At 44.1% G+C, this 25,887-nt stretch overlaps 2 protein-coding genes across 2 annotated transcripts in view; both read right to left on the reverse strand.

Moving 5' to 3' along the window:
* Nucleotides 1–134: 134 nt before the first annotated feature.
* KCNJ4 (potassium inwardly rectifying channel subfamily J member 4) overlaps nt 135–25,887 on the reverse strand; it is a 29,734-nt gene continuing 3,981 nt past the window's right edge. The window contains exons 2-3 of the mRNA XM_081024121.1: nt 3,846–4,034; nt 135–2,264 (exon numbers count right to left, since the gene is read on the reverse strand). Of these exons, the coding sequence (XP_080880247.1) occupies nt 923–2,264; nt 3,846–3,883 (1,380 nt within the window). The 5' untranslated portion in view covers nt 3,884–4,034 and the 3' untranslated portion in view covers nt 135–922. The remainder of the gene's footprint in view (nt 2,265–3,845; nt 4,035–25,887) is intronic.
* Nucleotides 10,476–11,962, reverse strand: LOC308457371 (endosome-associated-trafficking regulator 1-like). The gene has a single exon (XM_080971131.1). The coding sequence runs from the start codon at nt 11,759–11,761 to the stop codon at nt 10,631–10,633; it is 1,131 nt and encodes a 376-aa protein (XP_080827257.1). The 5' UTR covers nt 11,762–11,962; the 3' UTR covers nt 10,476–10,630.

Genomic DNA, 25,887 nt, shown 5'->3' on the forward strand with positions numbered 1-25,887 from the left:
ATGGGATTGGTCACCATGCAAATGCTAATAATTGCATAATGCACTGAACCTGGGTTCTCCCTTCTCTTTGTTGTCAGGCTTCCCCTGAAACATTATATTTTATTAAAAAATAAATAGTTACAAAGTCAGTTTTTTTCAGGTGAGAACACGGAATGAGTCGGATGGTGAAGGTGGGTTGAGCATATAGATCCCATTGCTTAGAAGAGACCAGTTACTGGTCATTAGATGCTGGTCCAGTTGGGAATCTTTCCTCTTGCAAATTTCTCTCACTTGCCTCCATTGGAAGGGACCAAAATCTCAAAAGGATCAGAGACAAGTTCATTAACTTACTTAGGAAATCATGGATACCAAGAACCAGGATGAGAAGAGCTGAATCGTTAATGCATGAGAGCAGAGGAAGCTAAAGCTATTCTCTCCTGAGGCAACATTTTAAGTATGCAACAAATAATATACATGCAGATTATATCCCCCCACATCGTATCTTCCCCTGTCCCACGAAACACCAGATTCTCCAGTTTATCCCAGCATGGTTGACATTGCAGCTTTTTTTTGTCCCACAGCAATCACGTCAAACACTTTAGTGATCACTGGTCCCAAAGCTGGCAGCTTAACAAACTATCTCCCATATTACCCTACCCCATAGTAGCTATTGCTGTCTTTTCATAGTTTCGAGCCACACGGAAAAGCTGAACTGTGGAAATGAAGTGGGGAAATGATCTCAGTTCTGTTCTGAATCCAGAATGTCTGAAAACATTGTTTTTCCTAACCCTCATAGCAAGATGCCTGAGAGTCTTTACATTCTCAGGTTTTTAAGAGTCAGTAGAAGAAGCAGTACTGAGGGGCTTTTCCAACCAAGCACTGGTACTAAAGGGAGAAGGAAATGGTGGAGAATAAGGATGGGATGGAAAGTTCAGTGTGGAGATTAGATGGCAGATTCCCTGCGGTATGAGAGGGTATCCAGAGGGATGGAGACCTGCAACCGATCAAGGTCCATGTGGCTCCCAAACTCCATCATAGGTATGACTCCTGCATCTTCCGTGGCGCTTACTCCTAAATCTACTCCTACAGCCAAGTCATCCTCCTCCTCGTCTTCATCCTGGCTGACAAGAGCCAGCTCATTCTCATAGCAGAAGGCACTGGGGGGCGGTGGAGGCGAAGGCAAGATGGTGATCTTGCTCTCCTGTAGTTCCCGAGCAGAGCAGCAAGGGGTTCCAGCCACCTCGTAGGTCTTGTGGAAGCGTGAATAGTCCACTTTGTAATGTTTCTTCTCCTCAAAGACAACAGGCTCAAAACGGTGTCCCCAAAGGATCTCGCTGGCCAGGTAGGAGCTGCGAGCCTGTGTGGTCATGGCTGTAGCTTCCACCATGCCCTCAAGGATGACGACAATCTCGAAGTCCTCCCTCTCCAACTGTTCCTTGCCCATCCCATAGAGTGGGCTTTCCTCATCGATCTCATGAACGATAATAATGGGAGACACTAAGAAGATGCGGTCAAGGCCTATGTCATAGCCCACGTTCAGGTCTCGCTGGTCCACCGGAAGGTACTCGCCTTCTGCTGTCATGTAGGGCTTGATAAGCTGGGCCCGAACGTGAGCTTCCACAATATGGCTCCTCCTCAAGTTTCCCACCCGCCACATGAGGCAGAGCTTGCCGTCCCGTAGAGAGATGACAGCATGATGGCTAAAAAGGAGAGTTTGGGCCCTTTTCTTGGGGCGTGCCATCTTAGCCATGATAGTGCCTATCATGAAAGAGTCAATAACACAGCCCACAATGGATTGTACCACTACCACCATGATGGCTAGGGGACATTCCTCAGTCACGTATCGGAAGCCATAACCGATGGTTGTCTGTGTTTCTACTGAAAAGAGGAAAGCTCCCAAGAACCCAGTGACGTGCTTGATGCAGAATTTTGTTGCTGCGGGAGAGCCGCTTCCTGCACTGGGGGCATCTAAGTCACCGTGAAAGAAAGCAATGATCCAGAAGAGAAGGCCAAAAAACAGCCAGGAGACCAAGAAGGCCGCCGAGAAGATCATGAGCATGTATCGCCAGCGAGTGTCCACACATGTTGTGAAAATGTCAGCCATGTAGCGCTGGGATTTGTTGCTCAGGTTGGCAAAATAGACATTGCACTGGCCGTTCTTCTTGACAAAACGGTTGCGGCGTTTCCGTCGCGGGGCGTGGCCTTTTCCATTCCGACTGTGCCCATTAATGCTGCCAAGGGAAGAAACTTTATGTCCATCCTCTTCAGTGGAGACAATACTGTACCTTTTGAGGGGAGAAAGATCACAGTTAAAAGTGGGAGAAAGGTACCTTTGAGGGAGCATGTGTGGGAGCATGCCCTCTAGAAGTTGTTGGTTTATAATACCCATCACTCCTGACTATAGGCCTATGATGGCTGGGACTGATGGGAGATGAAGTCCATAGGTTCCTCAGCCCTGCCTTAAATCTCTCCACTAACACTCATGCAGAGAGGTCCATTGCCTCATTTGACTCACTGCAGGATCATTGATTTACTGGACTTCTGGTATATGTGTCTGTGGGCACATTGCACCAGATGTGCTGAGTGACCAAGATGAAGTGTGTGTGTGTGTGTGTGTGTGTGTGTGAGGGAGAGAGAGAGAGAGAGAGAGAGAGAGAGAGAGCGATTCAGAAGGGTGAATCATTCTGACTTCAAAATACCTGCAATTAAAATGATGTTCTGTTCTTTGCAGTTTTAAAATATTATATTTTTGTATATGTACATATTGGGAATGAGAGGGGGAAAGCAATTGAAACCATTTTCAAAGTAGAGGGTGTAATGACTTAACCCCATATGAGACTCAGAGTTCCAGGCGTCACAGAGTACATTCAATACAGGGATTCAGAAGGTCCTCTGGATCTCATTGAGCAGATCAGAACTCAAGTCATTGCACAAAGTAGTGGTATGAAGAATATGTATCACAACAGTGCAGCCTTCAGCTAGTACTACCCAAAGCACAGAGATTTATCTGAGTGGCACTCGCATGCATACATCTTCCAACACAAGCGTTCACTATACAGACAACTAGAGTGACCTCCTAGATTTGACAGGGCAGACAAGGGGCTACGTGAATATGGTTTCATAACTACATGTTAACTCTGGATTGCATAAGGCCGGAAGCTTCTATTTTCTGTTCCGTTCTCGTTTGTTGATCTAATTGTGCATCTGTGACAATGTTTATACACTTCCACAGTTTAGACAATTCTGTTGCTACAGCAACAAGCGTGTCTCCCAGCATCCTGGATCTAAAACCAAAGGTGTAATTTAGAGATCAAGAGACAAAGGGTTGGCAGATACCCTGAAAGAAACTCCCTCTCTCCAAGATATGCAACCTGCCTTTGTCTCCTTCTCCCTCAAAATATGTCACCCTCTCTATTTCCATTTTGCCATAACGGGAGGAGAGCTACTCCTGCTGCTGTTGGCTGGCAAGCCTAGTTCAAAATGATCATCTGCAAGTGATTACTGCTAATCCATATTAACTTGTGAGATCGCCAGGACCCCTACCCTTATCCTAAGCTGCAGCAAGAGCTCTAAACCCCCATGACAGGACTTTCTTTCGGATACTTCTTGCCGTGCTTCCTGAACTGATGTCACCATTGCTGCTGGGAACAATATTAAGAGGCATCTTGGATGGTGGATCAAAGTCTAAAATGCAAGATGCTCTTGTATACAAATCAGGTTGTAGCAATGTACATGCCTTGTGTTGTTTGTGCCTTGGGTGTATCAAAGGGAGGGATTTTTATACGCAGCTGTTGGGTTATGTGTGTGGCCAACAGGAAGTTCAGATGGACACAGAACAATAAAGACTGGACAGAACAGCCCCTCACCTGTTTACCCGGATGCTGCCCATGACTCGCTTTATCATGAGGTACTCCTCGTTGTAGAGGTGAGAGGTTTCTGGTGTTGTGTGAGGGAGTGGGTGTCACACACAAGTGTACACGCAAGGTGGTGGTACCTCAGGGCTGGTGGGTAGCAGCGGTGGCAGCCATATTTGGCAGTCGCTGTGGGGTGAATACCTGTTTTAGAGACAAAAGTGTGGAAGAAATATCACAACACCTAAAAAGATTAGTCATAGTCTAGACCAGAGTAGGTAACCTCTAGCATGTGGACCAGTCTTGGCCTGTGTGGCCATTTTGTCCATACCCTAGTCAAAGAAAGCATAGGCTTTTTGTTGTCTGTATTCTATCCCATCTTCCTGCATTACAGAACTCAAGCAGGTGTATATGGCGTTCTCAGGCTGTCTCCTAGCAAGGCACAGGTCAGGAGTAGACTGCTTAGCTTCAGCAAGGTTGCTGCATCTTCAGACTGTACCTTAGAACTAAACAGATTTTCACAAGTGAGGCTTAAAACCACAGTTGGCTCTGGAGGGTGTGAAGGTTGAGCATTTGCCAGGGTCCCCAAACTAGCAATGGACTCACTGTCCTAACAGTGCTATCCTTACTACTTTTCAGAGAGTATTCAAGAAGATTGGAGGCAGCCTAATCACTCCTTTGCCATGGTGAAGGGGCTTGAATAACTCAGAGAAGCTATGAGCTATGACGTGCAGGGCCACCCAAGATGGACAGGTCATAGTGGAGAGTTTTGACCAAACGTGATCCACCTGGAGCAGGAACCGGCAAGCCACTCCAGTATCCCCTGCCAAAAAAACTCCATGGACAAAGACAACAGGCATATAAAAGTTATGACGCTGGAAGATGAGCCCCTCAGGTCAGAAGGTGTCCTACATACTACTGAGGAGGAAATCAGCCCTGAGTGCTCACTGGAAGGACAGATCGTGAAGCTGAGGCTCCAATACTTTGGCCACCTCATGAGAAGAGAAGACTCCCTGGAAAAGACCCTGATGTTGGGAAAGATGCAGGGCACAAGGAGAAGGGGATGACAGATGACGAGATGGTTAGACAGTGTTCTCGAAGCTACCAGCATGAGTTTGGCCAAACTGCAGGAGGCAGTGGAAGACAGGAGTGCCTGGCGTGCTCTGGTCCATGGGGTCATGAAGAGTTGGACACGACTAAATGACTAAACAACAACAAGGGAATCCTCAGTTCGCTTGCCCCACATCTTTCAGGTTAGCCCCACCCCACGAAGGGCACTTTGTCCAAGGGCCTCAGAACCCTAGAACCAGAGTTGCTTAAAATTATTGCCTGCTTCAGTTGCTTTGAAATGCAATTATACTATTTCCTAAATGTTTGGTGATGAGGTGCCATCCAAATAACTGAATTTTGAAGAAGCGCTTGCTTCAGTTCCTTTGCAATGCAAATGCAAAGCTTATGCTGGCTGAAAACTTATTCACATTGCAAATGCCTCCCTTCCCCTTTCTCTTTCACATGAAAAAGAACGCTCAGACTTTTCAAACATGAAGGGCGGGGGGGGGGGGGAAGGCTCAAAGGTGATTTAAGCTCATTGTATGATGCGTTCTATGGCTTCTAAGAATTGGGCTCAGAGTGATGCCAAGGCTTCCACCATAAATTCTGAAAGCGGAGTGCAACTTGTGTGAGAGGGATCTGGAAACAGAAGGCTTGAATCCATAAGGCTTTAAATGATACAGTAGATACATTGAAAACATATTGCTCTGCTTTCCTTTGGACCACAGTAGCGAGGCAGAGAATGGGGTCTTGTAATCTGGGCAGTCCAGGACCTCCAGACACGCTGCCCAGGCTTGTGTCCCAGAAGGTCACTTTGGTGCTGCTTATGCAGCAGCTTCACTTCACCCCTGGAGGCACGCTCCACTGTGTCTCGAGACAGATGCTAACAATTGCTGAATCAGAGCAAACAGCAACTGCATAGAAAACCTGAACTGCATACTCTCCAACATTTCTCTGATGAAAATAGGGACGTCCCATTCCATAATGATAATTTTACTATTTATGCCCCACACTTTTTACTGGGTTGCCCCAGCCACTCTGGGCAGCTTCCAACATATATAAAAACACAATAAAATATTGTAAACATAAAGAAAAAAATTCCTATACAGGATTGCCTTCAGACAGCTCAGGGGTAGGATAACTTCATACCCTTCAGCATTTCTCCAATGAAAATAGGGACATCCTAAGGAAAACGGGGACGCGGGTGGTGCTGTGGGTTAAACCACAGAGCCTAGGACTTGCTGATCAGAAGGTCGGCGGTTCGAATCCCCGCAACGGGGTGAGCTCCTGTTGCTCGGTCCCCGCTCCTGCCAACCTAGCAGTTCTAAAGCACGTCAAAGTGCAAGTAGATAAATAGGTAAGGTAAACGGCGTTTCCGTGCGCTGCTCTGGTTTGCCAGAAGCGGCTTAGTCATGCTGGCCACATGACCCGGAAGCTGTATGCCGGCTCCCTCGGCCAATAAAGTGAGATGAGCGCCGCAACCCCAGAGTCGGCCATGACTGGACCTAATGGTCAGGGGTCCCATTACCTTTACCTAAGGAAAAGTGGGACATTCTGGGATCAAAGCAAAAACTGGGACAGCTTTTCTAAATCAGGAACATCCCTGGAAAATAGGGACACTTGGAGGGTCTGGAATTGCCATTTGTTGTGCTTTAAAGAGCAGGTTTTTGCAAGGAGATATCTGGGTGAAAGAGTGCTCAGACCCAGAACTTTACAACATGGACATGTGCCTGGAAAGTGTAAAACGTAAGTGTGGACAAGCCCTGACTTAAGATGAGATTCGTCAATGCCATAAGGCAGCTTCTTAAAAATGAAAAAGGAGTGTATTTTCTGCACCACACACACTAAAGCAGAGAGGGAAGTTATCTTCTTCTCATTTGGCAACTGCCCCTTTCTGGAAGTTCAGGCTGCATCACCAACATTCCTGGAGATGAGCAAGAAATTGCCTCATTTCAGGTTGGGTTTTTTCCCTTTCTGAAGGAACGTTTCCTGAATTTCTAGTCTGATGCCAAAGAGCAAAACCAATAAAACAGAAGACATTTCCATGAAGGTGCAACCTACCAGTATATTCCACCCTGTTCCAATTTTTCATGAGTGATAATAACTTTTTTCAAGGGAGACCACTCCAGCTCTCAGCACACATTTATCTGGCCGGAAGCAATTGCATTGATTTCCTATACAGTTGTGGTTCCCAGCCCTCATGATTCTGGAAATAAACTTTAAAAGGTCAATGTAATGTCTACTAAGAGCTTTCAGAGTAAAGGCTGTCTGGGAGGAGCGTCAGCTAGGAGAATTGACTAGGAGGATGGGAGGGAGAGGGGGCACAAGTCTGGGACTTTTTTTCCAGAACAGGGCGTCATCTGCTGGAGTTCCAGAGTAATTGAGAGGCACACCTTGCTCTGGCAGCTGAAAGCAGGTGATAAGAAGGCTTTCATGTTTCCCTATGGTTCTAGGGAAGTCAGAGAAGCAGAAAAACAAAGTAGAGGCTAGATATTTACCCCCCCCCCTTTTCTTTGATGGGGTTTCTACTTCACATCAAGCATTTTTAAAGGTAGGGTACAATTGTCTGCTTTTCTTCTTAAAAGCTAAAGGTTGCATTTCAGCTGGCTGAAGATTCTTTGTGAAAGTTCCAGGTTGAGTTTATTCAGTATAAATGTATTCTATGACTGACAGCTGATCCTACTAAATTGGGTATTATGTGATGTACTGCAACTCTTTGGGGCTGTGTGTGTGTGTGTGTGTGTGTGTGTGTGTGTGTCTATGTCTAGTGCTTTTTTTCTTTAAAAATGTTTAGGGATACTCTCATTTTGACTCAAGAAAAATAGTTCAAATCGGGGGGAAATAAATACAGTAAATGGACAAAAGTACAAAGATTCACAAAATGTTTAGGGGTATGTGTACCCCCCCCCCCTGAAAAAAAGCACTGTGTTTGTCTATATGAATCAGCACAGTTGCCTGCATTTGAGGGAGCTTTTCTTGAACTTCCAAATAAATTTATTTAAAGTTGTTTTTATGGTTTTTTAACTAATACTTTTTATTATCTTATTCCCTTTGTAAAGTACTTTGAGGGTTTTCTTTTTTAACAATCAAGTGGCATATAAATTTTATGAAATAAATAAAATAAATAAATTTTGGGCTCTTTTTTGGAAACATGTTTGTTGTGCCTGAGAAAGGAGGACAGCTTCACAGTGTCATTTTTCCATCTTCCTGCACAATACCGCCTACCCATTGATATCCCTTGCTTGAGGTCTATTCTTCAAAGGAAGGGGCCATAGCTTTGTGGCAGAGTATCTGCTTTGAGTGCAGAAGGTTGCAGGTTCAATCCCTGGCATCTCCAGGTGACCTACTGCCTTCTTGTTGCTCTCTGGTTACGCTAGATTTCCTTCCTAGCAATTGAGAATGCTGTCGCAATCTAGATTGCCTGTTATAAATTAAATGAAAATGTATTTCCTGGATTGCACTAAAGCATACAAGTAGCTTACAGTCTTTTACCAGATGCCCCTCTCTTTACGAATAAAGCCAGGGACCAAGACACAAACCACAGTGAACAAGAGCTCTCCCTTCAGATTGAAACTTTTTTTCTGGCTAAGGGCTAATAAGGCCCTTAACAAGCATGGACCTGGCAAAATTTCAACTGGAAAAGCTTTTTCTGTTGCCTTTCATGCTGCAGCTTAAGGTACAGGAGCACTGCCAGAAAAAAAGGTGGCAGATCTGTTTCTCCACCCTCACTCTCCCTGCTGTGCAGATTGGGCCCTACAAGCCAAGGACTGCTGAGGAGAAGTTCTGTCCCTCTGAATTCAAATTGAGCTCAGTCTGCTTGTTTTCCTGACTCACTGATACAACTCCTCCCGTGGGAGAGGGACAGTAAACTTCATTTCCTCATAGGAATAACAGGATGGGTGAGATGTTGGGGACTAATGTAATCAAAAGTGGAAAGTTAGGGCAGGGTGGCCTTCTAGATGTTGCTGAGGTCCAACACCCATAATTCGCATGGTCCTTGTTGGCTGAGACTGATGAGCGATATGGGCCAATCACATCTCATCCCTCTGCTAGTGCATGCTGCATAGATGCCACAAAAACAGGCAACTGAGCTCAAGCTGGGTTTTGGGGTTTTTTTTGCAAATGGCGCTCGGGCTTCCATTGCCTTGCAGGGTGAATATAGATCCAGCATTGCCCAGAATGCTCGTTCACATGACGTGTGGCTCTCCTCCTTTTCTAAGCAACAGAGATCATTTAAAAAACACCTGATCCCTTAAAATTCAACACAGGCAGATGCAAAAGACAGCTGCTGCATCTGACCTTTCAAGAAATGGGTTGTACCTCAGCAGCAGAATATATATGCTTTGTATACAAAAATGCACAGTTTTAGACTCTGGCATCTCCAGGCAGCAATGGGAACGACCCCCATCTGAAACCCAGTGCTGAGCTAGATGAACAGATGGTGTGGCTTGATATGAAGAAGCTTCCTCTGTTCCTTTGCTACCTTTAATGTTGTACAGGGACTTTCAGCAGGTGTAGCTTTCAGGATAAGTCTTGCTAACAGCACATGACAAGCACAGTACCAATGAGGTGTTGTTTTTTTAAAACCACAATGGTGTCACCTGAAAACATGCTTCTGGTTGTATACTCTGAGCCTCAAAATAGCCAATAACCAAATTTATTGGTAAAATAGCCAAAAACCAAGTTGTCCCATGTCTAGCAGGGCGGGTAAGAACAGGTGCAAAAGAGGACAGGGGCCCTACACCTGTTAATAGCTATGTAGCAGAGGGACTTCCCAGCAGCGACACCTGCTGAAACACCACCCCCTTTTCCGCAACTGTTAAGGAAGTGCCTCCGCTTTTGCATCTGTCCACCCTACCTAAATGTGAAGCCTCACATATGAAAGCAGTCTCAGCCACATGGCTTTGAGCAAAATCACTGACCAGCCACTATTGTTGCTTTTGCGTTTCTTGTGTGCAAATCAGCATTTGCACCATTCTGTCTGTAATGCAAATGCAGATTCATAGAATTGTAGAATCTACATTGTAGAGCTGGAAGGACCAATTGTAGAGCTGGAAAGACCCATGAGGATCATCTAGTTTAGCCCCCTGCAATGCAGGAATACTTTGCCCAATGTGTGGCTTGAACCCACGACCCTGAGATTAAGAGTCTCATGCTCTACCAACTGAGCTATCCCACAACTTGCATTAGGCGGCATGTTTATCTGCTTTACAAAGGCTCTTTTCCCATTGCCCTACACCAGCAGGGCTTAGACGTTTACATAAATAACATGACAGTGGCTCCCATCTCATCTGAAAACATCCTTAAGATTGAGGATGTACTCAGAGCTGTGTACAAATAGCAGTCCTGGCTGGTGAGGTGGGGAGGATCTGAATTCTCCTCCCCACCAGGCCACTGTTCCAATCTGAATCATCTCCCCCATTCCGTGTGGCTGCTACAAGCACACAAGCGTCAATCAGGTGTTCCACATTAGCTTGGCTCAAAGCCTGAGTCTTAAAAAAAACTAAACTAAGGTCTGCAGGTGTCCATGGGACCTGAACACTGTTACCTCTTACAAGTTAAGCTTTGAAACAGAGTATTCAAGTCATGAGTATATGAAATTAATTTTCCATTATGTAATAAAAGTACTTCTGGGGGAAAGAGAGAGGTCGCTTATTTGGAGCCATGGAATGCCTCAGCGTTACGAGAGCAAATTCTTTAAGCTTCAAAAGGTACCACAGGAGCACTGCACTTGCAGGCAAGAGAGCTCCCTAAGTTTCTTTTATCACTTCCTCTTCAACTTCAGACATCCTGCCTACAGATTTAAGGAGGTCAGCAACAAGCGCCAACGTCTCAGCTCCAAAGACGAGCTGGTGGATGGTAGCGTGTGCATGGTTGGTGACCCTGAGGAGGTTCTGCAAGGCAATTTCAACATGCTGTTTCACTGCTCCCATGTTGCTAGTTTGGCCTGATCGCAGGTTTTCGTTCTCCACTTTGTAACAGGTCAGCTCAGCCTGGAGGAAGCACATCTCCTGCTTCATCTTCTCAACATCACTCTCTGCCTTCAGGGCTCTTTGAGTCATGCACTGGAGATTTTGTTCTGCCTGTTGCACCAGAGCTTCCAGATCCTGAGCGTCTTTCTCCTCTTTATTCACCGTGGCCTGCAATGTCCTCTCCAGGTTCCTTACCATTTGGGTCTGACTTTCTGAGAAGTTTTGGATCCTTCTGATCTTCCTCCTCAGCATGGAATTTTCCTCCCTAAGCTCTTGGTAGCTCAGCTGCGGAGACACATATTCCATATTTTCTATGGGTTCTTCATGGGCAACATAGCTTTCATCCGTCTTGGTATGAGAAGGGCACCCAATACACGTCTCGTTGTCACTGAACCCCCACGAAGAGAAAGCCTCCATCCCCGAAAGACTAGTTGTGTTGTAATTGTATGGATCACACTGAGCCATGCCGGCAATCCTCGACAGATGCACTTTGTCATAGGCAGATGGCGGGTATCTTTCTCTCCAGTCGTCATCGTCATCTGATAAATGATCAGAAACTGTTGCCTCCTTGTATAATGGCTCTTGAAATTCCAAGTTCAAGCCCAGTGGTTCTGGAGACAAAGACACTACTTCAAGCCCTAGGTTCTGCCTCGCCATTTTCTTTCTGTAATTTCTATTTTTCACTTCATGCTGTCTTCCCGGACCACGGTTCTTGTTTTTACCCATCCCTTTCAAAGAAAATGTGGGTGGGTCATTTGAATTTTTCATCTGATTGTCTCCAGAGCTGATGTGACCCTTGATGTGGTCTGGGGGAGGTGGTATGTGGTGGTGGTAACAGGGCTGGATTTCCTCTTCTTCTTCTTTCAGGCCTCGGGAATGTGAGCAGCCCGCCAGAAGTGGCCGTGGCATGTTTTGGGGGGAGGCCCTATTGGCTTCTATAGAAGTTTCATTCTTCCCAATTAGCACCAGCCCAGGTCCCACTTCTTCTCCAGAGGATTAACCAGCCCTGTCGGCTGTAGTGCCAGTGCTGCTGGCCTCAGCACAATTTAATGGTCTACTGAAGCATCTGAGTCTTTACCTTGTAGGTGTGCATCTCTTTAATAGTGGAGGAAGCAGAAGATGCCTTGATCTATGATGTCACTAGATGACAGTACTTCATTTTGTGACTTCACAGGCTTGGGAGAGACACATAGCTAGAACAGCTTTTACAACTTTTTTTCAGCCAGTGATGTTGAACTATATACTATTGATGCCAGGACTTGACCCTGTCTGGAATCTTCCTAGGTTATCCTGCCATGCCCCAGTTTTAATGCCAGTAACTAGATAGTAAGATGATCAAACCAACTATGGATGGGCAATCCTAACTAGGACCAAGAAGGACTGGGGCAGTGGAGCTGTTGCTGCATTGAAAGCCCTAAAGACTCTTGCTAGTCTTTGTTTTTTTGCTGTGCTAGCTCCAGGGCTGGCACAGCTGAGGAACCCAAAGTTCTGGTCCCTTGTGGGAACTGCAGACCTTTGGATTCTGTAGGTCCTCCAGTGCTCTACCCCAACTCTGTTGGTAGTGGCCTCCTGCCAACCTGAGCATAGCAGACGCCTCAGCTGCAGCAGCAGCACCCCAGCAGCACTCCTCTCCTTTGGCAGAGAGGTTTGAGAGAAATGATTTCTGTTTAAATCCAAGTCTGTGTCTATGAAAGAAACAATATCCTTTGGAGGGTATTAATACTGTGAACCTTTCCATCACAGGCTCAGGTTGTAAATATGTGTAAATAAGCCATATATCACAAAGACGCCACAGCCTCCACTGTGCCTCATTCCAAAGGAAAACGTGAACCCTGGGTAAGAGCCTAGAACCCCTGGAATCTTGCACCACTTGGATATTGGCCTGGCATGCAATAGTATGTGAATAACGCTAATCACATATGTTTTTTGTTTTCAATGATGCTGGTGTTTTGAAATGACACTGGTTAGCATTTAAGCAGCAATGGGAGGGACAAAGGGCTGCAAGGGAGAAGCTTTGTCTGCTAACTTTGTCCGTAGTTTTCCATATGCTAATACAGAATCTATTCCACAATGCAAACATTAAAAAACTGTTATTATTCAAGCTTATATCCACCCTTCCTCCACTGAGTTCAGAACTCAGGGTGGAATACATGGATTCTGACTTACTTCTGTGCAGTGCTTTTTTCTGGGGAGATGCAGGGGTACTCGTACCCCTAAACATTTTGTGAATCTTTGCACTTTTGTCCATTTACTGTATTTATTTTTCCCGGTTTGAGCTATAAAATGGTGATTTTCTTGAGTCAAAATGAGAGTACCCCTAAACATTTTTTAATAGAAAAAAAGCACTGCTTCTGTGTATCCTCACACAACAACTGTGTAAAATAGATTAAGGGTGTGTGTGTGTGTGAGAGAGAGAGAGAGAGAGAAAGAAAGAAAGAAAGCTGACTTTGTAAGGAATTGCACTTTGGAAACTTCTCACTGTAACTGTCCTTTGAGAGTACAACTGAGTTCACTGTCCTGAATTGGCTTACACACACACACACACACACATATATATATATATATAATCATTTTATTAGAATCATTGAGTTGGAAGATACCTTGGAGGTCCTCTGTGTAGGATCTGAAATACAAGACACACAATCCTGGCATCCGCTCAACAACCTCCAGCAAAGGAGAGCCCACCACTTACTGAGGCAGTTTTCAAGCACTTTTCAGGGGGAAAGCCCCACACAGAATGTGATTGAGTAGTTCCAACCTGGATTAACCTGATAACATGAAAGACTGTGACCAGTTCAGATAATCTGTGGGCAGGATTTCATTCATCTGTTTTATTGTTCAGGGGGAGATGGCGAGTTACGAAACCAACCAACAGAAAATGCCAAGCACGCAAGTTAAAACCAGGCCAGTCTCACTTTGCTCTGCCATCATGTGGCATATGAAGGGTATGAAGAGGGGAACGCAATCAAATGTGCTTTAAAAAAATAATAATTATAAATAGACCGAGGAGTATATGCCAGCAGTCCCCATCTGTCCTCCCAATGATTGTTAAATGATGGATTTCTTTAGGCAACCTCATCCCCTGAGGCTTAAATAGCAATTTTATGTCTCTCATTGGGAGCATTTTGGGGTAGGGAGAGGGGCGTGGTGGGTTCTCCCCCCTCCCCATAGCCCAAGGAGCAATACAAAAAAACAACAACCAAAAAATGACCAAAAAACCCCACCCCCAAAACAAAACAAACCGTTGGAAGTGAAACCATCTTCAGAGCGTGACTCAGAGCTATTCATAGCTCCACAAAGCCAGCTGCAGCATCAGAGACAGAAGGGATTCTGCCTGTATTATTATTTCAATTACCATCTGAATTAAAAGTTTGAGCCGTGATCAACCCACATGGTGGAGGGAAGGAAATGCAGCAAAGCAAGGGATGAACACCAAGACCTGCTGGATGACACAGCCAGCGTGAGACATAGGAAAAGGTTACAAGCCCCCTGCCACCTCCAGCTTCTTTCTGTTCCCAGAAGAGCATCAGTCCTTGTCTAGGCCCTTCACTCAGACGGCTAACTAGTTGTTGTTGTTTTTCTGGGGGGCCACTTTGGCAAGCAAGTGAGTTGGGTGGGCACCTCAACCCCTATCCCTAAGATTACCTGGCCTGCGAGTTCTGTTCCCACAGGAGCTATGTTCTCCACACACCGCTTTCGCTTTTGGGAACTATGGGGCAAGAAAGCATCCCTCAGATTGCCATATCTGGGTTAGGGGCCTCAAAGTTCTTACATTTTGGTCTCTCATGTGTTGATATAGGCAAAAAGTGGGAAAGTTACCATACCATCAAGAATCCTGTGGAAGATAAGCTGCGATATAATGATCCTGAACAAAATAGCAAGACATGAGCAGTTATGGGGTGGAGGGGTTCGTTCAGTGAGGATTTTTAGAGGGGGGAGGTTACCATTTTTGTTGTATTGGAACGACTACAAAACAAATGAAGCAGTAATTATGGAGGTATTAACTATGACTAATGACTTAACCGATTTAACTTCTATATGTGTTTGTGTTAGGCAACTGGAAAAGTCAAATAAGAAGACAAAGGAAATGTAAACCCCTTTTTAAAATCTTTGCTCCCGTGTTAAGTGAATAACATTCTCTATAATGGGAACATGGCTCCCCATCATGAGATATGAACACAACTGCTGTCTTCTGAATGGGAAGGAAGTTTAATGGAGTTCAGGATTGTGGGACTTGTAGGCCTTTTCTTTCACAATAAATGTGCAGTTAATTGTCTGTTGGGGAGGGATGTCCTTAAGAACTGGACTTGGTGGGTCAGAGGAGGATAACAGCTTTTCTCAGGCCCAGCGACCACTAGCCATTTTACCAGATCTGAGGGGGGGGAAGTAAGAGGAGCCCTGCTGGACCAGACCAGAGGCTGTTTCCCACACAATGTTTCCCACACTTCCTGTTTCCCACACAATGAGGGGCCATATATCTCTGGGAAGGCCCCACGGAGGCCATGAGGCCATAGTCCTTTTCCTGCTGCTGTTTCCCAGCAGCTGGTATTCAGAGGCATATTGTCTATCACTTTGAAGGTGGTAAACAACCATGATGATGATGACTAGTAGCCATTGGCAGAAAGTTGAGCTGCAATTGCAAGGCGACTGTGGGGATGCTCTCCAGAACCAGCTCAATGGGGAGGAAGATGGCAGTGAATAAAAAAGGGAAGGAGACTGTGCTGCTGTGTATGAGAAAAGGGGAGATTGGACTTCCAGGGTGGCGCCATCGGACTTTCGGGGTGGCGCCATCGGCAATGGCGGACTCCCTCTGATCTGGAGGGACTAGCTCCGCGCGAAACGGGTCTTTTCCGCTACGGCGAAGCGGGGACCCACTTAAAAATCACAGGCGGATGAAGCCTGTGACTATGGGACTCGGCGGCACCCTTAGCGTCCCCCCAACCCGCAAAGGAACCCACTAACGGGCTCCGAAGCGAAGAGGGGGAAGTGGCGCGGTGCTGAGAGTCAACTGCTTTTTCCATGGAGCGAAGCCGCATAGCCGTTGCCGGAGAGCGCTGCCTTTTTCCTGGGACAATTTGGCTTCTAAAATAATCACCCGTGAGTACTTAAATTTTGGACAATTGGACTTTAAATAAGGACTTGCGAGCAGAAAGGAATTGGACTTAAAAATTTACTTCAATTTGGCACTGAAACGGGAAGGTCTAAACAGGAAGTCAGCCCTCCGATTCTTTGTAGACAGAATAAAGCAAAGACAACGTAAACTAGAGCTCAGAAAATCGCTTCTAAAAGATTAACTTTCATCATTTAAAATTGTTGAAGCCCCCTTCGGAAGCAGGAGAAGAAGGGGGATCTTTTTTGGACTGTTTAAACCTGCAGAAGTGAGTTTAAAGTAAAGTAACTTTCCACCCTCCTGATCCTGGAGCGGGGTGTCAGGAATGACGTTTGAAGCTCATTGACCAGAGACAAACGCTTTTGACAGATAGCTAAAAGAAGAGAAACATAGTGATTCCACTGTTCCCTTTCGCATTTTAAAGGAACAAATATTGACAAAATATCTCAAAAAGGAAACTTTGTTGCTAGATTCGTCCTTAAAAGAAAGAACAAATAGAAGTTTTCCCCCTAGAGGGAGACTGTGAAACTGTAACTAATTCCAAGGAGCTTGCAGCTGTTACAGATTACAATCGTGGGAAATAGACTTGTGACCTTGTAGGACAATGTATTCAGAAGCTCTGTTGTGTGCTCTCTGTAAAACAAATGCCCTACTGGAACAGTTAAATGAGAATACGGATTTGATGACTAATGCGGTCAGAATTTTTGAACAGGCAGTGGGAAACTATATGGAGCCCACCCAGGAATTAAACCAGGAGTGTGCCCTGACAGAACAGATGAGAGAAGAGGATGTTGCTGAATCTTGGGCGCCAGAGATGGAGGGAGCTGTGGCCCTGCAGGAACATGAGCTTTTGGATTTGACAAATGAACTTGGAAAAAGCCAGATTTGGAAAGATAAGGTTTGGACTGGTTTGGAAATGGGGGGTTGGATAGACCCCCCTATGCAGGGATGTTTGGACTTTCCAAGTCTGGCAATGGGCCGTGAGATGTTTGGGGCTGTGGGGGCTCTTAATCTTGGAGAGATTCTGAAACATGTTTTTAAATACCACATGGAGTTTAGTCTGGACTTTGGAAAAGGGGCTGATTTGTTGAAAAGGGTCAAAAACATTACCAAGCTGGAGTTCCCATGTGTGAAAGGAGAATATGAAGAAGAGCTGCGGAAGGGACATGGAAGAGACTTAAGGGCCTCGGATATAAGGTTACCAGGTTAATGCGCTAGATCAATGGGATAAAGAGGACTGACAAAACCCGGGACCAGGAGGAAGGGACGCTGGATGAAGAATGGATTGTTTTTATTTCTTTCTTTTTATTACTAGGATTGTTTTATAAAATTGATGAATGTTAGAAAAATGTTGGAACGAAATTACTTGGCTCTAGCAAAAATGTCTAAAGAATTAGGTAAGAATATTATGGTTATGAGAAGTTGGTAAAAATAAGAGTTAAGTTTTAAGTTTTAAGGTTTTCTATAAGATGAAAATAGATTAAGGTAATGTAATGACAGAATATTATGAAATATGGAAAGGATTTGCTGCGATAATTAATAACTAGGATACAAAAAAAGGGAGGAGGAGGAGGTCAAAGAAAGAAGGTAATGAAAGTTGAGGATTCGAGAATGATGGATTTGTTTTTATCTGTTTGTGGTGTATTTTTGTTTTTTTTGAATTTACATTGTTTGATGTGGTTTGTTTTCTCTTTGTTTTTTTTCTTTTCTTTTTCTGCTGTGTTCTTTTTTGTAATTCTAAAAAAATTTCAATAAATATCATTTAAAAAAAAAAGAGAGAGAAAAGGGGAGATTGGAAGGTCACGGCCTGTGGATGGCAAGCAAGGAACACGGAGTAATACTCCTCTCCAGATCTAGTGAAAACCCAAAGCTGGTTTTGTGTGTGTCATAAATATCACAGACACACTGTGAGTATTATTATTATTATTATTATTATTATTATTATTATTCTCTGATGAGTTTAAGGTTTATGAAATACAATCCACTGAGAGACAGACTGAGAAGAGCCATTGAAATTCACCTGTTGTCTCTTTCCCACTTGCGTCTTTCTCCTGCACTTCACCCATGCATTAAAAGCAGGGCCGGTCCTATCGTTAGGTAATGCAGCCACCTCAGACTGCAGATTTTGGGAGTCACGAAAGGTCAGCAAGTTGTAAGTTGCTATTGTCATGTTTTTACTGCCAGGGTGGGAGGAGAAGTGCATGTGGGATTCTCAGCCTCAGGATATGTTCACATCAGTGGCTTGAAATGCAATGAGGTCATTTCCACACATGCTCACACACTGTGTTTCAAAGTTGCATTTGCAGGGAGCTGTTCACATCGGAGAAAGGCAGGGATGTCTTCACCCAATGCGTTTGACCTTTTTCGGTTTCCTTGTCCCTGCACCTCCCTGAAACTCCTATATGTTAAGTTTTTCATCAGCAGTTGCACATCCATCTGTGTGTTTGTGACAGCATGTTCAAATTGCTGCTTACTCCACATACAGTTTTCTAGCTGGATTGAAGCTCATTTGACGAAAAAACAAATCAAACATCAGTTTGATGTGGATTGTGGCTAACGTCATGTAAATGCGACTTCAAAAATTAGCCGTGGGAATGCACTGGTTGTGGAGTAAAGCAGTAATGTGAACATACCCTTAGATGCTAAAATAACTTGGCTGGGTTCAGGCAGAAACATGTCTTTCTTGCACCAGCCCTGACTAAAAGTAATAGTCAACGGGACCAGGCCTGAGGTGGTATATTTTGAAATACCATGGGGCAACAAATAGTCAATTATTTAGTTTTTCATTCTATTACATTTTTACCACCATGGCAGATTTTCTGCCTGAGGCACTAAGACTAGAGTTGTGAGCCCAGTTTTTGAGGGGCATAAGCCCAACTGACTATAGTTTTGTGATCACATGCCTTTTGCTGTTTCTGGAGCCAATGTGCAACATACCCATATTTCTTCAGTATGTCGCATGTGAAGAGGAGGGGGAAGAGACAGTCTACTATGTAAATGGTAGTGCAAGACAGAGGGATCATCTCGTCACCTCACAATATTCTTACCAGTGAAACTCTCTATCTTTTGAAGAGGCACTTCACACAGAGGATTGTTTGTGTGAAATCAACATTATTTATCTGCACTGGTCTTACAAACACCTTCTGCCTGTTTATTCTACACATCAAAAAGGCAGCCACTAGGAGGCTGCAGAGTAGTCGCTCATTTATAAATATTGTAAAAGTTCTTGATGACTTACGTAAGGATATTTATTGATGACTTAGATCAGCCTGCACCAACCTGATGCCAACTATGGTTGCCCTGGCTGGGACTGATGGGAGTCATACTCCAAAACATCTGGAGGGTGCCAGGATAGCAGATGACTTACGTATTGGAAACCTTCTCATGACACAGGCGGGGCAATTCAATAACGTTGATAACATTAACTTGGAATGATCAGAAAATGATTTGCCACCAACCAAGCATTCTGGATAATTTGATGAACTGAAGAGTTTTAAATTCATTGTGCTGAACAAAAACATGCAATCCACAAAGTCCCATAACCTACAATGACCCTCTCTTAATATGCAGCTCTTTCTAGAACACAACATAGCAAACACTTCATTAAAAGGCAACAACATTAATATCTGCCTACCTAGGAGTGCTGGATATTTAAGGCAGAGAGGGGAGACTTCGTGTTTGATCCTTGGTGACAAGAATGCTGTCACCAGAGTATAGCTACTGGCTCCCACATTAGGAACAGGTAGTGATAAAAGCAGGATTTTGGCACCTGCTGTGTGGAAAGAAACCTAGTGCCTTGCTTTTACTGTGCATGCCCTACCAATAATTATGAAAATTTGAAACTGAAATGTCCGCTCATCCCCTTGAGGTGCCTTAGCTCATGGTTTCTTATCACCAGGTTTATCTACATAATCATCTCCACAGTGCTCTCCATTTGCACACATCCCATTCATCAATATTTCCACATCTATGCCCCACAGGGCACACACAAAAATACCTTTCTGTGACAATTATAGTGCCTGTACTGTCACAGTGTAAGAGCAATAAGTGTGATGTCTGCAAGGTGAGAATGCCTGCAATGTAATAAATCATCACGGGATAGCAGTAAAGGGTAATCCTCAATGGTGAGTTAGCTACTAATGGAGGGAGTGCTGGGCATTTAAAAAGTTTAAGAGGGTCATCTTGGGGAAAGGGGGATATGATGTTCGTAAAGGTAAAGGTAAAGGGACCCCTGAACATTAGGTCCAGTCGTGGCCGACTCTGGGGTTGCAGCGATCATCTCGCCTTATTGGCTGAGGGAGCCGGCGTACAGCTTCCGGGTCATGTGGCCAGCATGGCGAACCAGAGCAGCGCACGGAAACGCCGTTTACCTTCCCACTGGGCGGTACCTATTTATCTACTTGCACTTTGACGTGCTTTCGTACTGCTAGGTTGGCAGGAGCAGGGACCGAGCAATGGGATCTCACCCCGTTGCGGGGATTCGAACCGCCAACCCTCTGATCGGCAAGTCCTAGGCTCTGTGGTTTAACCCACAGCGCCACCCTCATCGTATATTATGTTTGTATATAGCATTAAAAGTCCTTGCTAGGTTTAGCAATTGGGGCAACTCTTCATAACATGTTGATGTGCCCACATGCTTCAGGCACCAAAGAAGTGAAAAAGAGATACAGAATAGGTTGTGTGTGTGTGTGTGTGTGTGTGTGTGTGGAACTACACACCTTTACAGCTAACGATGAGAGCACAGACACACACCCAAGCAGTGCTTGAAAGGTGGGTTGCTTGAGAACCAAGCGCAAGACTTTATAAAGTGAATAGGGGAGCTTTATGCAACATGCTATGCAAATGTGAATAGGGGAGTCTGCAACCTTCAAACAATATCTTAACAAATCACAAAATGGTTGGTTTTGTTTAAGAAACAGTGGCATGTTGCCAAAGAGGAGAAGACACTCTGTAACTTATCCGTGGCGAAATCTATGCTCACAAAATGCTGGTAAAATTCTGCAACAATAAATGCATTATCAGAGGAAAGTATCAGAGTTTCCTAGCTATAATATATCTAATACTGCTTTGACTGCTCAAAAAATGCGATGTGCCATAACAACCTGCAAAAGTGCACAGGGCTTCTTTTTTAAAAAAGAAGAAGAAATCTTCTTGACTTCTGCATTACCCGATAAGACCGATTTAACCACTTGTACGTGCAGCTGATTATAGGACATGCGGACAGACTGTGTCAGTCTTTTTAAATACAGCAGTCAGACTAATTTAAATCACATTTCCTAGCTGAAAATTCAGATGGTAGGTTTAACAGTGGTGTGGCCGCCTTTATGGAGATTCTTGCCCTCAGTTTGATTATGATGGTACTATGTTGTAGAACAGAAAGTGACGTGCCATATAATTCGTCTCATTCCTCAAAATAAGGTCAGCATCAGAGGTCATGACATAACCAAACTCTAAACAACTCAATCATTGCCAGACCCAGTTTATCTATGTACTGCTATTGATGGGGAAATATAAACAAAGAAAGCTTCTGCTATTGATCCGTATGCGCGTGCGCATATATGCACATGGGTGCCTTTACTTCTCAAGGGTAGGGATATTGTTGTCCTGCACATGGACAGAGAAGGAGAGGTAAAAATGAGAGTGGAAAAGACAGAGAAAATGTTCTGAAGGGGTAGCAGTGCCTTAAATCTTACAAGGAAAAACAGGAAAGGCAGAAGAAGTCATATGGCAGACCTGCATTCATTCTTTCTTTGTCCCCACAGCGACTTCTTTTTCATTAGTCTTGGCAAAACACCACAGAACCCATTAACTGGACTGTAAATTTGGGGGCTAAGTACCTTCATGTGGAAAAGATTGATTGGGAGGCATTCAGTAGAAGTCACATACTGTTTTTGTTAATAACACAGCTGTCTTTATCTTTTACATGTGCCAGAAATAAAACCACAGCTCAGGTGCACAGGGCCAGATCCTCAGCTGGTATAAAGTCATGCTTGCCTATATCCACTGATGGTCTGGTCCGTGCTTTGCTTTCTCTTTTGCAGCAGCAGAAAACGACGACTTCCCTTAATACCGTATGTGTTTTCTTCTGTGGCATCCATTACTGACTACTGTGAGGAACAGGATAGTGATCTAAAATCCTTAAAAGACATTATGGCCTCATCCTCCACTAGCTGTGTACAAATGCTGAACTGAACACCCTTCAACTTTTATTTTTACCCAATATTTGATCTGTGCTGCGTGCACTGAAAATGTGTGGGTACCTATGTGGGTGTTACACGAAATTGTGTCAGCCTGGAAAGGGACAAGTATTTTCCCTGGCAGATGCTGGTACTATATACATGGTTGAAAGCAGAAGTGGTGGTAAACCTCCCCACTTTTAAACTGCACTGCTTAAAACAGTGCGGGGCGGGGGGGAACTAGGCACACTGAACACTGAGACTGTCACCTCGTGGGATTTCCTTCTACCTTTTCTTTGGTAAGCTGCCCACTTTCTGCATCTCAATTTTCTTTTTAGTGTGTTTGCAGCATTGCACTTTGTTCAATAAGTGCATAATTACTGTGAGAGAATAATAATAACTTGATGAAGGAGGGTAGAAGATAAGTCAATGCCACCCACACTCAGAGGGATAGCCCACATAACCCAGGGAAAGAAACTATATGTTAGAAACAGATGCAGGCTGCCAGGTAGCAGTGCGTTATAAGGCTGTACATGCATTGGCAGAAATGGGCAGGTGCACAGTATGTCAGATGGGCAGTTGAACTGTGTGGTAGTATCCTGAGCAGCTGCCCTGCAATGGCACTATAAAAGATGTGACTGCACCATCAGTGACTGGAACATAAGGATTCCCACCCACCTCCATTTATTTTTCCAGTTTCGGAAAAGAGTACAGGGTGATATTCAACTAAGAGTTGACCTATTCACTAAGCAGACCTATTGAAATTAATATTCATGAATTTCAGTGGGTCTGCTCTGAGTAATACTTAGTTGAATACCACCCACAGTGCATCGTTTGTCTAATGCAGTGTTCTGCAAACTTGGTTCTCCAGCTGTTTTTAGACTACACTTCCTATGATCCCTGACCACTGGGTCTGCTAGCTAGGGATGATGGGATTTGTAGTTAAAAAAAAAAAAAAGCTGGCGAACCAAGTTTTGGAAACCCTGGTCTCAGGTTTCCATTCTTCCCACCACATCAAGGAAGCTTCCTGCTTTATCTTGCAGTTCCATGACAGGGTAGAAATTCAACAGGTGCGTATTATTCTGGCCTGCAGATGCAGTGATGGGGAGAACATTCTTGTTGAATCTAATCATGATTAGACATGGCACGAAACCCTACCTAGCAAATTTTGTATCATTCCTTTGTAAAGACATCCAGCCTCAGTTAGAAAGAAAAAAATAAACAAGCAATAGGATGTCCACCTCCAAGGCCAATTTAGTGTTCTGTGTACAGTTGTACCTTGGTTGTCGAACTTAATCCACTCTGGGAGTCCATTCAACTCCTGGAACTGTTTGAAAACCAAGGCGCAGCTTCCGATTGGCTGCAGGAGTTTCCTGAACTCAATCGAAATCCATGGAACCCGCATCGGACGTTCGGCTTCCAAAAAAACGTTTACAAACCAGAACACTCACTTCTGAGTTTGCAGTGTTCAGGAGCCAAAATGTACAAATACCAAGGCATTTGAGACCCAAGGTACGACTGTACAGTGGTACCTCGGGTTAAGTACTTAATTCGTTCCGGAGGTCTGTTCTTAACCTGAAACTGTTCTTAACCTGAAGCACCACTTTAGCTAATGGGGCCTCCCGCTGCTGCCGCGCCACCAGAGCACGATTTCTGTTCTTACCCTGAAGCAAAGTTCTTAACCTGAAGCACTATTTCTGGGTTAGCGGAGTCTGTAACCTGAAGCATATGTAACCTGAAGCGTATGTAACCCGAGGTACCACTGTATTCATAAACCATGTGAACAAGATGGCAGTCTCATAAACATTATCTCCATAACCCTAAATGGCCATACAAATCACCTGATAAAACTGCCTGGAGCAAATAGCCACTGGTGGTCACCGGTGGAATAGTCTTGGGGCACTTTTGCCTTTGTGAAAGTATTCAGAGTCTGGCACATGCTCTGATGAGCCAATTTATCTTGGTAGACAAATTGCATCTGATTTTTCCATTGTGCTTATCCACCTGCAGTTTAAACCAATTTCAGTTTATTTGTCTGTGACTGTCAGGCATACAGAGGCAAGAGTACATTCGTGTGATATTAGCACAACCTGTTGGCAGATGCTTTTTGCAGGGCTGTGTGCCAACAAACATATTTTCTTTAACAAATCAGCTAAAGTAATAGTCTGGGAAACTGTACATTTATGACTGAGGAACCGATTTCTAAGATGCAAGTGGTCACATACTGCTTTGTTGAACTTAACTAGACTGTCAGTACACCTATTTAGAACATGCTCAGATAGGTGAATATTAACTGGTTAAAAGCTTGCATGAATTTCTTGCCAGTTTAGTGAACAGAATGAACACAGACCCTAGAAAATGGATTCAAAATGCTGCCTGGCTATGAGCTTTCAGGTGAGCTTTGAGCAAGCCTCACAGCCTCAGTGTTCATCTATAAAATGGGAACAAGTATGAATTTTCATAATGAGATTATTACTAAGTACCCAAGCCCTAGCCTATCCTGCCTATATCATCCAACAAGTCATCCTGCAAGTGAAATGAGAGTCAGAAGAGAGACTTTAGATGATGGTATATAAATACTTCTATAATTTATTGTATTTTTTTCCACCTTTCCCTTTGTTGCTTTTACTGCAGTGATGAAGTAAACTGCAGCTGCAAGACAGGGAGATTAAGGCTCACAGTTAATGGTGAACACTTAGTATTCCTCATTGTCATGCTTATGTCATTTGAATAAATTATATATTATATATAAAATAAGATATCTGTTCCTAGGAGATTAGCAGAGGAGTCTGGCTCATTAGGACAAATGGAGGTCTTCTAGTAGTTCAAAAGAGGGTAAACTGTTCCAACTGCACTCCCAAAATATCATTTTTTTTAAAAATTGCCAGCCAATTTCTAGTAATGTCCCCACCCCAGTCTCAGAAAAGAAACAACAGATTGCGCACACACCAATTTTGGCATTAGAAGAGGCAGGAAAAAGAAAGGGGAAGTCTGTGGCCATAGAAGGGGAATCAAGAGGGAAAGTGATCTCCATTGCTGTAGTCTCTCCATCATCTCCCTCTCGACTTCACCCCATCTTCTTCCTTTCACTCACCTCCCTCTTCTTCCATCCCCACCAGAATTGCTCTTTAAAATATTTGTTCTCTGCTGTGTAATTATTACCATTGTCAGAAGCTATATACAGTAGGTCTCATGCTTTGATGACTCACCCATTCTGGAGGCACCATTCTCAACAGAGAGGACTTTTCAAATCCTCATTTGGCACCTAGTTTTTACTTGGCTGAACCTCTCTTATATAAACTGTGCAAAGATTACCAGTAGGTGGTCGCCATCTCATCTGTCAGGAAACAGGCCCCAAATTATATCAAAGGAGCTGCTTAAGGGCCACTGATGGTGTACTCGTTCCCCTGAGATTTAGTGAAGCAAGGGCAAATTTCAATGCTAGGAGAAAGGAAATGGTTCTCAGTAGGAATAAATCCATTCCCTGATTTATTCAAGATGAAATTGCAAAAAAAGCAAAGCTGTTAAGAGACTTTTTATTATTGCTTTTTGTAGCAATGCTGAATGGCTACTTTCAAGGAAAAAAACAGAGTTTGGACCTTAGACATGTATACTTGGAAACCCATTTAACTGTTCAAAATAGTTGTTCAGTGTGTGGAACCTGCAAGTTGTCCAGAAATGCAAATAATCCTAGGAATCCTCATAAGTGATCTGAAATGGTGGGTGGGTGAGTATAATCCTCACTAAAT

Source organism: Podarcis pityusensis, assembly GCF_964106645.2.
Source record: "Podarcis pityusensis genome assembly, chromosome: 10".
In the NCBI taxonomy this organism is placed as follows: Eukaryota; Metazoa; Chordata; class Lepidosauria; order Squamata; family Lacertidae; genus Podarcis; species Podarcis pityusensis.